The 14,199-nt window shown below is 46.0% G+C and overlaps 2 protein-coding genes across 5 annotated transcripts; one reads left to right on the top strand and one right to left on the bottom strand.

Moving 5' to 3' along the window:
* Positions 1-227: 227 nt before the first annotated feature.
* LOC136530502 (uncharacterized) lies at positions 228-9,457 on the top strand. 3 transcript variants are annotated; one of them, XM_066523243.1, is made up of 7 exons: positions 228-4,934; positions 5,025-5,269; positions 5,347-5,494; positions 6,684-6,870; positions 6,949-7,260; positions 7,350-8,041; positions 8,165-9,457. In XM_066523243.1, exons 1-7 carry the CDS (start codon positions 375-377, stop codon positions 8,849-8,851), a joined length of 6,831 nt encoding a protein of 2,276 aa, XP_066379340.1. In that variant the 5' UTR covers positions 228-374; the 3' UTR covers positions 8,852-9,457. The 3 variants fall into 3 exon arrangements, with proteins under 3 accessions (XP_066379340.1, XP_066379336.1, XP_066379332.1); XM_066523239.1 differs by having other exon boundaries at positions 229-4,934; positions 6,943-7,260; positions 7,353-8,041; XM_066523235.1 differs by having other exon boundaries at positions 229-4,934; positions 6,943-7,260.
* Positions 9,458-9,578: 121 nt separating this feature from the next.
* On the bottom strand, positions 9,579-13,995 carry LOC136530521 (cold-regulated protein 27-like). 2 transcript variants are annotated; one of them, XM_066523252.1, is made up of 6 exons: positions 13,907-13,995; positions 13,721-13,842; positions 10,791-10,991; positions 10,444-10,684; positions 10,088-10,209; positions 9,579-10,005 (listed from the first exon to the last, which is right to left on the bottom strand). In XM_066523252.1, exons 2-6 carry the CDS (start codon positions 13,757-13,759, stop codon positions 9,985-9,987), a joined length of 624 nt encoding a protein of 207 aa, XP_066379349.1. In that variant the 5' UTR covers positions 13,760-13,842; positions 13,907-13,995; the 3' UTR covers positions 9,579-9,984. The 2 variants fall into 2 exon arrangements, with proteins under 2 accessions (XP_066379349.1, XP_066379357.1); XM_066523260.1 differs by having other exon boundaries at positions 10,088-10,188; positions 13,721-13,959.
* Positions 13,996-14,199: the final 204 nt, after the last annotated feature.

Here is a 14,199-nt window from a genome sequence, read left to right as displayed (position 1 = left end):
AACGGCCTCAACTGAACAACGGGCCCCAGCAACAAACAGCCCACGCCGCACCACCGGGCACAGCTGACGCGGCAAAACCAGCGGCCGCCTCAAGATTCGTGCCGCCGCGCAGCTTCCCCGCCCATCGACGCCATCGCCGTCACCTTCCCGCTGACCAGTCACCGCGCCTAGCTAGAGCTGCCCTCCCCCTTCCCGTACACCGACCCGATACCACCACACCAACCTCCCCATCCCCTCCCCCGCACCCCCGCCGCCGCCTCCTACCCGCCCCTTCCGGTCCTCCGGAGGGCCTGCCCCGCGCGTGAGAGCCCCCTCGCACCGGGCTGCGCCTACGGGGTCGTGGCTTAGGGTTTCATGCGCCTCGCCAGCCGCCGATGTCGCACCCCGGCAAGTTTGTCTCCGTCAACCTCAACCGATCCTACGGCCAGCCCGCTCCCTCATCACACCATGGCGGTGGCGGCGGCGGCCGCCCCTCCCGCCCCGCCGGCGCCGGCTCCTCAGCCGGCGGCGGCATGGTGGTGCTCTCCCGACCGCGCGGAGCCTCCTCCCTCGCCAAGCCGCAGGCGCCCAAGCTCTCCGTCCCGCCGCCGCTCAACCTACCGTCGCTCCGCAAGGAGCACGAGCGATTCGACGGCTCGGCGGCCGCTGCGGGGGGCGGGGTCGCCTCGGCCCCGCCTCGATCCGGCGGGCCTGCTGCCGGCTGGACCAAGCCCGCCCCGGCGTCCGAGAAGCCTCCCGGCTCCGCAGTGCTTCCTGGCGGCGTCGCCAGGCCACCGTCATATGGGTTTGCGGAGAAAGCCGTCGTCTTGCGCGGGGAGGACTTCCCGTCCTTGAAAGCAGCTGTTGCCCCGCCAACACCTCCGCAGCCTGCGCAGCGGCAGAAGGATGTTGATGGGGCGCGGGTCGTCACACCAGAGGCGCGACCAGGACCTCTTGGGATGCGGCCGCAGGTGACAACCTCGCAGGCCACTGAGCCACTGGCCTCTGGTGGGAGCTTGGGACCTGGTGGCCGCACTTCTGCTGAGAGGGTGCAGAAGCCTGATCTGGGGCCGCTTCCGATGGTCCGGCTTAGGTATGATTCTGACTGGGCTGATGACGAGCGTGACACAGGGCTGAGCCTTCCAGAGCGGGACAGCAGGGAGAGGGGATTTGGCAGGACTGAGGCCATGCTTCCAGGGCGCGACATTTATGGAGCAATGAGGGAGCCCTTCAAAAAGGAGCTGTTTGGGAGAGATGCGGCTGCAACAAATAAAGAAGGTGGGCAAGACGGCCTGTTGCGATCTCCCATGTCAAACCAACACGATAGGGAGCGAACAGATGGCCGACCATACAGTGGTGGCAGAGGAAGCAGTGGGCAATCATATCGAGAAAGCATAGCTGCCGGAAAGGATGTGTGGAGTAATAGTAAGGAGCCTCCTATGCGTGCCTATGGTCAGAATGGGGTGGAACAGTATGGAACCACACGAGTTGGGGAAGCTGCTAGCGAGCGTTACGGCAACAGTTCAAATAATTGGCCTAGGTTGAATTCTTTCCAGAATAATGTTGGTTCCAAAGTGCAGCCCTTTAGTGGTAATAAAGGGCCTTTAATTAATGATCCAGTGGCAAAATTTGGTAGGGAGAAGCGGCTGGCTGGTTCCCCTGCTAAGCCTTTAATAGAGGATAGCGGTTTTGACAGCATTTCTGCCGTTAACTTGACTGCAATAAAGAAGAAGAAAGAAGCAGCTAAACCAGCTGATTTTCATGACCCAGCAAGGGAGTCGTTTGAGGCAGAGCTTGATAGGATCTTGAGGGTACAGGAGCAGGAGAGACAACGGGTAATGGAAGAACAGGAAAGGGCCAGAGAAGTTGCTCGGAAGCAAGAAGAGGAACGGGAGAGGCTGATACGAGAAGAGGAGGAGAGGCAACGTCTGATGGAGGAGCAGGCAAAGCAAGCAGCTTGGCAAGCTGAGCAAGAGAGGCTGGAAGCTGCTAAAAGGGCTGAGGAGCTGAGAATTGCCAGGGAGGAGGAAAGGAAGAGGATTGCCATGGAGGAGGAGCGGCGTAGGGAGGCAGCGCGTCAGAAGCTCCTAGAATTGGAGGCAAAAATTGCTAGAAGACAAGCAGAATCAAACATTGGCAGCGCAAGAGCTGTCGATGATGAATTTATTCCTGGAGATATCAAGGACAGAGACCTGTCACACTCTGCTAACTTTGGTGACAGAAACGATATTGATAAAATGAACGAGTGCATCAATACCTCAGCACCATTGGAATCCTCTAGTTTTAACAGGTTCAGTGAGACAGTTCCAAGGGTGCACACTCTTACGGATGGACGCTCTTCATTTATTGATAGAGAAAATGCATACTATAGTTCACGAGCTGCATTTCCAGAACAAGAGAATGTGCATCATAGTCCACGGCGTGACCCTTTTGCTGCAAAGAGGGGAAATTTCCCTAAGAAAGATCTTAATGATGGATTTGGGAGTGTTTCGGTCAGGCAATCTTCAACAGGCCGAACAACTGATTCTCCATGGGCACTCGAAGATTTCCGTCATGAAAAGGTTCCACGATGGGACGCGTCTAGGGAGATTGACCGTTTCAGCAAACAATCTGACTTTGATAATGAGCTTTTTAACAGTGACAGGTTTGGAGATACAGCTTGGCTGCCTAGTAGTTCTCATGGAAGCCTCAATGCTCATGCTCAACAAGGAGATAGGATGTTTCAGAGTCCTGATGTTAATGAATTGTCTTCTTTTACCAGACCACGCTACTCTATGCGGCAACCACGTGTCCCCCCACCCCCAATTGTGACATCTGTGCGAAGTTCAGTCGGTGCTTCAGCTCAACGTATCAATTCATCTTTTGTGGATGGTGGGAACGGAGAGAGTTCTGGTAGAGATGATGTGCAGATTATGCAGGGTCAGTATGGAAGTGCATACCAAGAGGCATCTCGCCAGCATGGGATACGACCTGACCACATTTCTGTTAATGAGCACCAAATTGTGGACAGAAAAAGCCCTGTATTGGGTTCACAATCTTCTCTTTCTGTTTCAAGCCCTCCTAGCTCACCTCCACATGTTTTGCATGATGAGATGGATGTATCAGGTGATTCTCCTGCGTTACCGACTTCTACTGATGGTGAACGAACGGTGCTCTCTGACAACGACCATGCAGCTCTGACTGTAGATGCAGACAATACAAGCAGAATTGCTGCCTCAGGAGTGCCCCACTTGGAGGATGATGAATGGTCAAGTGTAAACAATGATGATAGGCGGAAACAGGATGAATATGATGAAGACAATGATAGCTACCAGGAAGATGAAATCAATGAAGCTGATGATGAGAATATTGACTTGGATGATGAGTTCTTAGAGGGACAGAATACACCTGTAGAACTGGAACCAGTTATACTTGGATTTGATGAGGGCGTGCAGGTTGAAATTCCACTGAATAGTCAACTTGAATTAGCTTCTGTGAGGAGCACTGAAAGGACTGTTGGAGTACATCTATACTCAGGAGTTGCAGAGCAAGAGAATGTCAGTGGTTCAGTTGTCCATTCTGATCCTGTTACTGAAGCAGAGAAAGCACTGCAGGCATTGACTCTTGATCGTGTAAATGCCCTGACAAAAGACAGTAATGGGGAGCCATCCAATAGCTTAGGGACACCTGCTTCAAGTTCCCAGTTACCTCAGGCATCTTCTGCAGGTTCTATTTTTTCATCAGCTTCAGCAGTAGTTGGGCAGAATGAAGTACCTGTTAGCCTCCAGTTTGGTTTGTTTACAGGTCCTCCTCTAATACCAACTCCAGTTCCAGCCATTCAAATTGGTTCCATACAGATGCCACTCCATCTCCACAATCAGTTTAACCCATCCCTGCCTCACATGCACCCTTCAACAGCCCCTTTATATCAGTTTGGCCAGTTGAGGTATGTCCGTCCTATCGCCCCGAGTGTTCGATCGCTGCCTTCTCAGGCCATCCGCCCTGTACATTCTTCCATACCAGCTCAACATACATTGAATCAGAATGCGTCCAGTGTTCTACCTGAGCTAACGGATGGAGATACAAACCAGAACATCCCAGCTCAGGCAAGCTCATCCACCTTTATCAATAAATCAGCAGCGCCTACAGACAAGCTTCCCCTTGGAATGGACAGTTCAAACTCTCAGTATCTCAATGCTTCTGCAAACAATCAGATGGCTGGTGTGGAGGGATTTCATGGCCAGGTGGACAGAGAATCTGCTGAGGGTACAACTCCCAGTGGTAGGAATCAAGATCTCTCTTTGAAGAGGAATTACAGACCTACCTCCAACAATGTAGAATCTTCTCAATATGGTTTGGAGGGGAGAGCCATGGGTGATCCAAAGGCTCCTGGTGTTGTCTCTGATAGAAGGGGGAGGAGATATGGTTATGCTGTTAAAGACATCAACATGAGATCTACCGGCTCATTTGTTGAACCTTCTCATAAAGATTCCAAAGGAGGATTCCAGAGAAGGGCTCGTAGGAATGTAAGACGGACTGAGTTTAGAGTTCGGGAGAACATCGAGAAGAATCAAAATGAAACTTCTGAGTCATTTTGCCATGGTGAACAAGACGAGATGACATGCTCCAATGGAACAAGAGATGTTCCAGCGAGAAATACTAATAGAAGGGAACTTGATATGAACAAGGCTTCTAGGATAAATGAAGCAAGTGATCAGAGTGTCTCATTTAGAAGTACACACAATGTTCCTTATGAGAGATCTCATGGTGGGAGCAAGAAGTCTAGAACAGGTGCTGTCCCTGATGGAGATACTACCTCATTGCAAGCTGGAGCTGTTCATGTTGTGAAGCAACAGGGCATTGAGATCCCTGTTGATGCAGATGGCTTCATTGAAGTAAGGTCCAAAAGACAGATCATGAGTGTCAGGAGAGAGCAGAGGGAGAAAGAAAATAGATCCAAAATGAGGATGGCAAAGGTGCCCATCTATCATGTTTCATATGCTTAAATTTTTATCTTGTTTTTACCTTATTTGAGTTAATTAATGCTTATATGTTGGTTGTATCAGGCTCCCCGCAAACAGCATAGTGTTTCCCTACAAAGCTCAGTTGGTCCTAGTGTGAATAAGCGAGCAGCTCCTTCGAGTGGAGAAGTTCCAAAGAAAGTTTCTTCCGGTTCTGCCATCACGGTAGAAGGAAGAATTGCTGACTATGCTGAAACTTCAGTTCCATTGATGGGTGATACGGCTTCCATGAACCTCATAGGGCCACCTTCAACCAATGCAGAAACTCATACAAACTGCTTTGCCAATCAGTATGTAGCTTAATTATGCTTAAGTTCTTCAACCAATTAAGGCTATGTTTGAGGGTCACTCACAAAAGCTTTTACAGGCCTATCCAGATCCAGACATCCTCTGACTTGGTCACCTCCAGTCCTGCAAAGCTTATGAGTGGCTTATCTGAAGACAACAATAAAGGGGCATCTATTAGTACTCCATTTAACATGGTTTCCTGGGATAATTCACAAATAAACCAGCAGGTAGATTGCTTTTCTCAAGTTTATTTGTGTTCCAATGGTGGCAAATCTATATTCTTTTATTGTTGCATCCATATTTTCCATTCTTTATCTTTGGTTGTAGATTGTTTCTTGTGAATGAATTCTACATATATTCACTCCCAATACATCAAGGTGTATTTACATTTTGTTTTTTCATGGATGCAAACCAGATTACCTTGCTATTTTCCAGAAAATTATGGAAAGTTAAACAGTTATTATGCCTACTGTACTTGCATAATTCAGTGAGTGTTTTCTTCTGAATTTGTACAAATTATTAATCCAAACACCAGAAGAGGAATGGATAGCAATATCGTGGGTACATTTGGTTGCCTGGTTGAGCACTGTACAGCCTTGTTGAGTCAGAAATCAGAGAGATTGCTGGGTGAGGCTTCCTTGGGACCTGAGCTAGGGAGCTTTTTGCTTGCTTCCGCAGGCGAGCAAATTTGTCTCGCCTGCGCTGGCTAGGTAAGCTTGCTTTAGACTAGCGAGGTGAGGCTGTGCTCGCTCGGGAGTCGGGAACCAAACTTGCTCGTGATAAACATCCTAAGACTACAATGCTAGATAACCATATTTCAACATATTATTTGGGAATTGTATCACATGAGTGTCTTTTTTGTTGTCTTTCCTTATATTTTTCTAAAAATATTAAAATGTTGATGAAAATTCTATTTGAAATCCTGCACCAAGAGCGACCACAGAACAAAGCCTTTTGCTAGAGATGAACCCAACAAGGGCTGCCCCTGAATAAAAGTAAGACAGGTATGAGTAATAGCATCGTAGTGATAGTAATGAGATTGATAAGGTTATGATTTATCCACATGGAGTGTGATTTCCATGTGCTCCTATCCAGAAGTTGCAGTTCAAGTAGTTCTTATTTAGGTAAAAGATCGACAATCATAAACTAAACTTGACCTTTTTAAATGCTCATGTTGCTGTCTTGGTAGCATGCAGTTTAAGTAGTTCTTATTGTACATTGCAATGAGTGCGTCCCTACCTTCAAATTATTATATACTTATCTGTAAATGTATTTTCTATTGAATGCAATTGTACATTTTATTTGGATTTTCAGGAAGCAACTTTTTAGTCTGGCATATGCCACTGAACTATGGTTTTATCTTAATTCTCTAGTCTTCATATATATAAATATTTTTTGCAACTTGTTCACATGTAGGTTATGCCATTAACTCAAACTCAACTTGAAGAAGCTATGAGACCAGCTAAATTTGAACAGCAGGCTGGGTCTGGCTTTTCTTTGGAGTCCAACAATGCTTTGTCTCCCACAGTAACCACAGAAAAGGTGTTCCCTTCATCTGCTAGTCCTATTAATTCCCTTCTGGCTGGAGAGAAGATTCAATTTGGTAAGCACTTTTCATCAGTACTGTATGATGTTTATTGCCACTTGACTTACAATGAATAACAATGTTGCTCAGGGGCAGTAACCTCGCCAACCATGCTACCCCCAGTTAGCCGAACTGTTTCAAGTGGTCTTGGAGCTCCAGGTTCATCTAGGCCTGATATGAAGATTGATCGAGGCTTGTCTAGCGATAACAGTGGTCCTGATAAGGCAAATTCCAAGGAATTATGTCCGAGTACCGAGGATGCAGAAGCAGAGGCTGAAGCAGCTGCTTCTGCTGTGGCTGTGGCAGCTATTAGCACTGATGAGGGATCTCCAGCTGATGCGACTACAGCATCGGCTCCAGACACCAAGAGCTTTACAAGCAAGGATCTCAGTGGGTTAACATCAGGAGGTATGATCTTTGCATTGTCAAATACTTTAATTAAAACATTGTTATATGATTATGTAGCTATATTTATTGTGTTATGGACAAAACTGAAGCAGGGGCAAGAACAGGTCAAGCTGGTCAATCATCCAACGAAGAGCTGCTCACAGTTGCTCTTCCTGCAGACTTATCAGTTGATACTCCATCCATGTCCTTGTGGCCTCCTATAGCCAGTCCACAAGCATCAGGGCCAATGCTTTCTCAGTTTCATGGTGCACAGCCATCCCACTTTTCCTGCTTTGATATGAATTCGATGTTAGGAGGGCACATTTTTGCATTTGGCCCAAGTGACGAATCTGCTGGTTCTCAAGGTCAGCACCCTCAAAGAAGCAATGCATTGCCTTCAGCACCATTGGGAGCTTGGCCGCAGTGTCATTCTGGGGTAGACTCTTTCTACCATCCTCCAACTGGGTACGCTGGTCCTTTCATTACTCCGGGTGGAATCCCAGGCGTGCAAGGTCCCCCACATATGGTGGTCTATAACCACTTCGCCCCAGTAGGGCAATTTGGTCAGATGGGACTTGGTTTTATGGGAGCCACTTATATCCCTGGTGACAAGCAGCCTGATTGGAAGCAAAGCCAAGGACCACCTATTGTTGGTGTAAGCCAGAGTGATCCAAACAGCCAAAATATGGTGTCTGGTCAATTAAATGCTCCTAGTGTTCCTGCTCCAGTTCCACATCTACGCCCAACTTCTATCATGCCAATCCCGTCTCCATTGACCATGTTCGACATTGCTCCTTTCCAGGTATGCATTTTAATTGTCGTAGATACATGCCAAGACAGTGAAAAAATCATGTAGTTAACTCTTGCATTTTTATGTTGCAATCTTCATTTGCATTGTAACTAACTATCCTCGCTGTTTTTCCAGACATCTACAGACATACAGATGCAAACGTGTTGGCCACGTATGCCTGTACCTCTACACTCAGTTCCATTATCAGTTGCACTTCAGCAGCATCCAGTAGATGGTACAGCCACACAACAGTTTGTTCATAACGTGCCAGTAGACAAGTCCAGTACAAATAACCGATTTCAGGAGTCCTCTGTTTCTGCTGGACCATCAGATGGCAACAAGACCTTCCCAAATGCAGCTGCCTCTCAGTACAGAGATGAGTTAGGTCTTGTCGAACAGCCAGCCTCAACTAGTTCAAGCTCCCAAACTGTTCAGCCTTCATTTGGCCAGGCAGGCGTGATCAGCAATGAAGTCTCGACCAGTGCCAAAGTCGTGGTTAGAGCGACCCCATCTAAAGTCAACCCTGGAACTGCCGCAGGGGTTGCTAGCAACACGAACGGCCCTCAGGTCACCAGCATACCTTCCAAGACCCATCAGTCGTCATCATCATCAGACCAGCAGTACCAGCATCCGGTTAACAATCAGGATCGCCGGGCCCGTGCGACCCAAAAGGCTGGAACTGGTAATGAGTGGCAACGGCGATCAGGGTACCAGGGTAGGAGTCAAGGTTCTGGTTCCGACAGGAGTTCAGGCACTGGTAGGATGAAGCAGATCTACGTTGCGAAACCCTCGTCAACAAGTGGCCATGCCCCATCAGGCTAGAGAGTGGTACTGACCTCACTGAACCTGCTTCACGCTGGTACAGCTCATGGCATCATTGGCATCAGACACCTGCGAAACATATTTTCGCTCCATGTCTGTCTATTCTGGTTTATTTGGTGATTATGTCTTGTGCTGGTTGTGTATGTTTTTGGTTCATTTTGTTGCATAGAAGAAAATAGAGTGCTGTTGCACTGCAAAAAACATTCGAAGCGACACCATATGATGCCTGATAAATTTTGCAGCCGATGGAATCGGCTGCCCGTGAGTCACTTCTGTGTGATGCAAGGATTACTATTGTTTATTATTATTTGTTGACCGGCTCAAGGTCTGGACAGGCGAGGAAATGTAAATGTGGGGTATGTTCATAAATGCCTCGATGCTACTTTAATAGAAACATATGCATCCCTATCCTATTTTGTCATTTTATGTTAGTATTAGTACTATTCCTTGAATCTTGACGCGAAAAAAATCTAAGCTTGCCCAAGAACTTGGATGTCATCACACAAAGTTTTGTAATTGAAAACTTGAATATGTCAGTTCAATTTTAGCTTCGACTGGGAATTCTTGTTTGAATCGAAATCTCCTAGGCTCCTTTTGATGTTATAAGGTGGCTTTTCAAAAGCATCTGTTTCCTTCTAGACTTGATGCAATTATACAGCATCTGAAGCAACTTTCCAGGATTAGTGACAGACAACCACGACAAGCTGACTGGAAGGAAAATAGAGAATTTGGCAACCGCTCAAAAGCACGGCGTTTCAAATATTATAAAATTACATTTTGTCAACAAGTCAAATGAACATTGCAGATATATGTACTTTTACATTACGGGACACAACAGTTACGGGGCGGCACCCAGCTGGTCCAGCTCAATATCTGAAACCTTCCTGGATGATCTGGCAGGAAGTCATTAGCAATCTAAGGCTTTCCTTATAGATACACTACCAACAGGAAACAGCTATCGTTTCACTATCTGGAGATGAACAGATTTATATACATCTTCCCACCTCCATCACTACTCTTCTTACAAACTTTCCAGCTAGCTTGCATGGACCAATCCCATTGGTCCATAAGCTTCCCATGATGATGATTTGTGTCCTGAGTCACGAAAGAGCTGCTAGTGTAAACCTGTGCCTTCATGAATCATGTGGGCCGACCTAATAAACACACGGCCGGTTTTGAACATGTTGATAAACAAAGAATATATGCAGGGTGAAAATAATAGGAGTCATGTTTTACCTTGGCTGTACCAGCATGTTTTTGCTGGTTTTTGCTAGACCCTCTGCCTTGTTCCCTGCTACCGTGAGTCTCCCCATCTAAGAAGTTCTGGTCTGATGATTCTGAAGAAGATGGGCAGTTTTCTTTATAGCGTAACAGTAAAAGGCAGCAATACATGTATTAGTTCACAATAGTCCAATAGAAACTGCTAATGTCCCTTCAAATAGAAGGTCAGTGTGAACGGACATGCTAATATAGCTTCTACTGTCATGAATGCGAACTTTTACCATATTGAAGTTTCTTAACTCTAGGTAAAAACACAGATCAATTCTGCACTGTTTCCCCCCTGAACATATTTGGAAGCATCATGAACCTACCTCTCCAAGAAAAGGAATGTCCATGCTGGCGCAAACGGAAAGCAGCTGACCCCTCAGAATTCCTTTGCCTTGCATGGTAACTAGTAACTCTCTCTTGTCTTGGACCATTAGTTGATGCATCATCATCCATATAATAGTGTGAACCCCCAGAACAAGAAGGTGAACCGATATACCCAACCTCTGATAATCTTGATTCAGCTCCATCTCCATCAACCTCGTCTGTCCCCCAATATCCCTGTCCCTGATGTTTTGTTAAAAAGATAGAAAGAACAATTTCATTCACAGAAAAAAAAACATCCCTTGATAAGTGATATTGATATAGAGTAGCGAGAACTTGTTGCCACTACCTGATCATATTTTGTGTTTCTACCATCTCCACTATAACAAGTTTTTTGCCATGCACCCGGAGTCCTATAGAATGACTCTGCTGAATTCATCGCCCCTTTACTACTGTGCAATTGATTAACAAATGATTCCTCCAAAAAGGTAATGTAGAGCATGTGCTTCTCATCGGTCCATCCAGATGATGAACCTGGATTCGATGTATCCTGGCAGAAGAGAATAAATCTATTAAATTCAACAACAGCCTCCGACGATATGATGTAATACAGATAATTCAGATATTTAGAAAGACAATGTCCAGACAGAAGATCTCAACCAAGAATTCCTCCCCCTATTTTAGTATTGACATCTTACTTTCCAAAAAAAAATTAGTATTGACATCACAAGGAAATTTCCTTCAACAATGCCTTGTGGCATTATAATAATACATGAGATGCATATCAAAAGAGGCAAGCATGATTGCAGGATAGAACACTAAACATGCGAGTAAAAATATATATTTTTCCTTAATTGAAATCAGGCAATCAGTAAAGAAAGAAGCGCTTCATCAGGACCCTCAGGAACATGAGAAATACAGAATCAATGGCTGATAGAACTAAGAAACTGTATCACAAACTCCTTTTTCATGTAAAATCCAGAGACTTCTGTTTCTTGTTTTGACACAATTTTTCCTCATGCTAACAAAGACCTTTATGGTTCAGAGCTAAACCACAATAATCCAGGATTCTCAAAGTTGATTTTTTTAGCAGTCATTTACATCTGGAGCATTATGTTGAAAACAGCTTCTGCATGGTTTGCATAGGTTTGTTAACCATTGTAACTTCAGTGTTCCTCAAAATAAGCAAAGTAATACTATACCCAAAATAAGCAAGAAGATTAAATAAGGATAGAATGAGGAGGGCGGTATGAAAGGCACAAGATTCCTTCCAAGGTTATGGTGAAAATTATTAGTACGAACCACTGGATCACGTGTGGGTAGCACCCAATCTGTCAGTGCATTAGCTTCTAATATACCCCTAAGGTAATCAAACCAGGTGGTTAAGTTACATGCCAATATTGCCTTCTTATTTCCTAATAAGCCGTTAATAATTGCTGGGCATCTCAGACAGATTAACTCGGTCATTGTTTCAGTTGGACTTGGACCTATCCTTGAACTCATGTTCTGTCTCATGCACAATCCACAAATAAACAACCAAAGCTCCTGTTCCAGTGAGTACCCACAAACCCGCAAAACTAGCCAAAAGAACTACACAAAACTACAAGAATAGAATATCAAGTGACCACCAGGTGATGCATTAACAAAATAACAAATCTAACTAAGGTTCTCAGCAGGCAGCAAAACAAATCTTAAACTTCGCTATTGGAAAAGCCAACGGAAAACTGTATCAAATACAAAGCAAACTTTGGTGGTCATTATTCTTATCAGGCATGTAACATCACTAAGTTGCACAGCAACAATCAAACTATAACACCATTTTTGGAATGGAACTATAATACTGTTTTGGAATAGAACAATTGGAAACAATGAAGCATATATATCTCATACTTACATCCAACTAAAAGATTTCTTCTTTCAAACAAAAGAAAAAGTAAAACTCTTCTGCCACTCTTTGACTAAAGTTCGGTGTTTGTTTGCCCCATTTGTTGTTAGCTAGCTGTTACAAAGGTGAGAATGTCTTCTTCTTAAGCAAAATGCCCGGGGCTGCCTTATCCCCCGGCAGGTCGAGTTTTTTTTAGCTGTTACAGAGTATATTCTATTTGTAACAGGAAATGAAAAACCGGTGGTACCTTGGTACAAGGTGAGATACCCATTTTGACCCTTAGTGTTAATGTTTGTGAAATACTAGACATAATATTTTGAGTAGATAATGTGCAAGAACAACCAAAGTTAAATTTGGTAACCAGAATAGGCCTAAACAATAGTGGAAAATGCCCGTTACCACGGGTTAACGGCAGCAGCACCGGTGTAGACAGGTCAACGACAGAAATCTAGTTCAGACCCTTGATTTGTAATGCTATCCGTTTCCTACTGTTATCCAATCACAGCCCGACACTCGTACTTGTCCCTAAATGATTGTCATGCAAACATGGATCTCAGTAAGCCAATATTGTCTTCATGCTGAACTTGTCCTATGCGTTTTCGCAGGTAAGCCACGCAAAAACTAATGACCGTTATCATTCTGTAGTCGTGAGAGTCAATTCCCGCCAAAAGGCTATCAAATATCTGCAACAACCCTATGTAGAAGTAATTTTCTGACCTGAGATAGCAACCATTAGCAATAAATCAGCCCTTGTTAGGTAATATATGAACCAGGTAGTCAAAATCGCTGTGGAAAACAATAACGGTTAACTCGGTAATGCAGGAAATGCTCAAAAATCACAGGCAGGCAATAACCTAGCCTACATTCAGATCTAAAACTCTTCCCTCTTGGACATGGATGAAGCTTCGAACGATACTTGTAAGTTGTAACCATCTCACTGAGCCACCCATAACTTTTGTACCTCATCTAGAGGTTATCGTGAATGTAGCTAGCGTTGATCTATTCACGGTAGCCTTTTATTTATATATCAATAGAACTGAATCAAATCAGCACCACTTCGTTGAACAACCAAAGACACCCTCCACTCATACATCAATTCTTCCACTCATCCATCTTCTTCGAAGACAATCAAGGTAGCTAACAAGCTCTGAAGCTCTGATCCGTGCCGTCTTCTTCCAAGACAATCAAGGTAGCAAACAAGCTCCGATCCGTGCCTTGCCTGACGGAGCTGAATCTACCTAGTCGGCCATGTATCGCAAGTCGCAACGCAAGGCCACAAACCGAGCAAAACAAACAAAACAGGCCCGCGCTGGCAGCAGCCGAGCCGAACGCCCGGACCCCTCCATGGAAAAGAAGAGAAGAAAAAGGTGAGGAGCTGGGACTCGATTACCCACCCCGAAGCGCTGCGGATCGGTGGGCGGCCTCTTCCCCATCGATCACCCCGCGCGGCCGCGGCCTGCCCGAACCGACGCCTCGCGACACGCCGGGCGACGGGGGTCAGCAGCCCGGCCCTGCACTGCAAAGGAACGCGAGCGTCAGAACGTCGGGGCGGAGGACGGGGATCCGGCGAAGTGGCGAACCCTCGCTCGCGGCGGTGGACGGCGACGGACGCCAAGCCGTTACTGGCCGGGTTGGCGACGCAGAGGGGAACGGAGAGAAAAGGGGGTCGGCCGGGCCTCCCTTTTTATCCTGCGTGGCACGGGCGCTTTTCCACGTGGACGTTCGACGCTGCGGCCGACACCTGGCAGATAATATCTGACGGACGGATGGACGGGCGGGCCGCCTACCGGACTGCACCTGGAGGCTGGGACCCTCCGGGGGGGAAGGCACAGCTCAACTTCCCAGTTTTACGAGTAACTTTTTTTTTTTTTTA

Source organism: Miscanthus floridulus, chromosome 2, assembly GCF_019320115.1.
Source record: "Miscanthus floridulus cultivar M001 chromosome 2, ASM1932011v1, whole genome shotgun sequence".
Classification (NCBI taxonomy): domain Eukaryota; kingdom Viridiplantae; phylum Streptophyta; class Magnoliopsida; order Poales; family Poaceae; genus Miscanthus; species Miscanthus floridulus.
The sequence above is the reverse complement of the archived record's forward strand: the minus strand, read 5'-3'. Positions and strand labels throughout refer to the sequence as shown.

What these genes read in the sequence shown, in the direction of transcription:
- LOC136530502 (XM_066523235.1), top strand. Translation starts at nt 375, where the DNA reads ATGTCGCACCCCGGCAAGTTTGTCTCCGTCAACCTCAACCGATCCTAC. An exon ending in CCAAAATGAGGATGGCAAAG is followed by an intron (nt 4,935 to 5,024) that starts GTGCCCATCTAT and finishes TGGTTGTATCAG; the next exon opens with GCTCCCCGCAAACAGCATAG. An exon ending in TGGAGAGAAGATTCAATTTG is followed by an intron (nt 6,871 to 6,942) that starts GTAAGCACTTTT and finishes AATGTTGCTCAG; the next exon opens with GGGCAGTAACCTCGCCAACC.
- LOC136530521 (XM_066523252.1), bottom strand. Translation starts at nt 13,759, where the DNA reads ATGGGGAAGAGGCCGCCCACCGATCCGCAGCGCTTCGGG. An exon ending in CCGATCCGCAGCGCTTCGGG is followed by an intron (nt 10,992 to 13,720) that starts GTGGGTAATCGA and finishes CTCTTCTGCCAG; the next exon opens with GATACATCGAATCCAGGTTC. An exon ending in ACATTCCTTTTCTTGGAGAG is followed by an intron (nt 10,210 to 10,443) that starts GTAGGTTCATGA and finishes TACGCTATAAAG; the next exon opens with AAAACTGCCCATCTTCTTCA.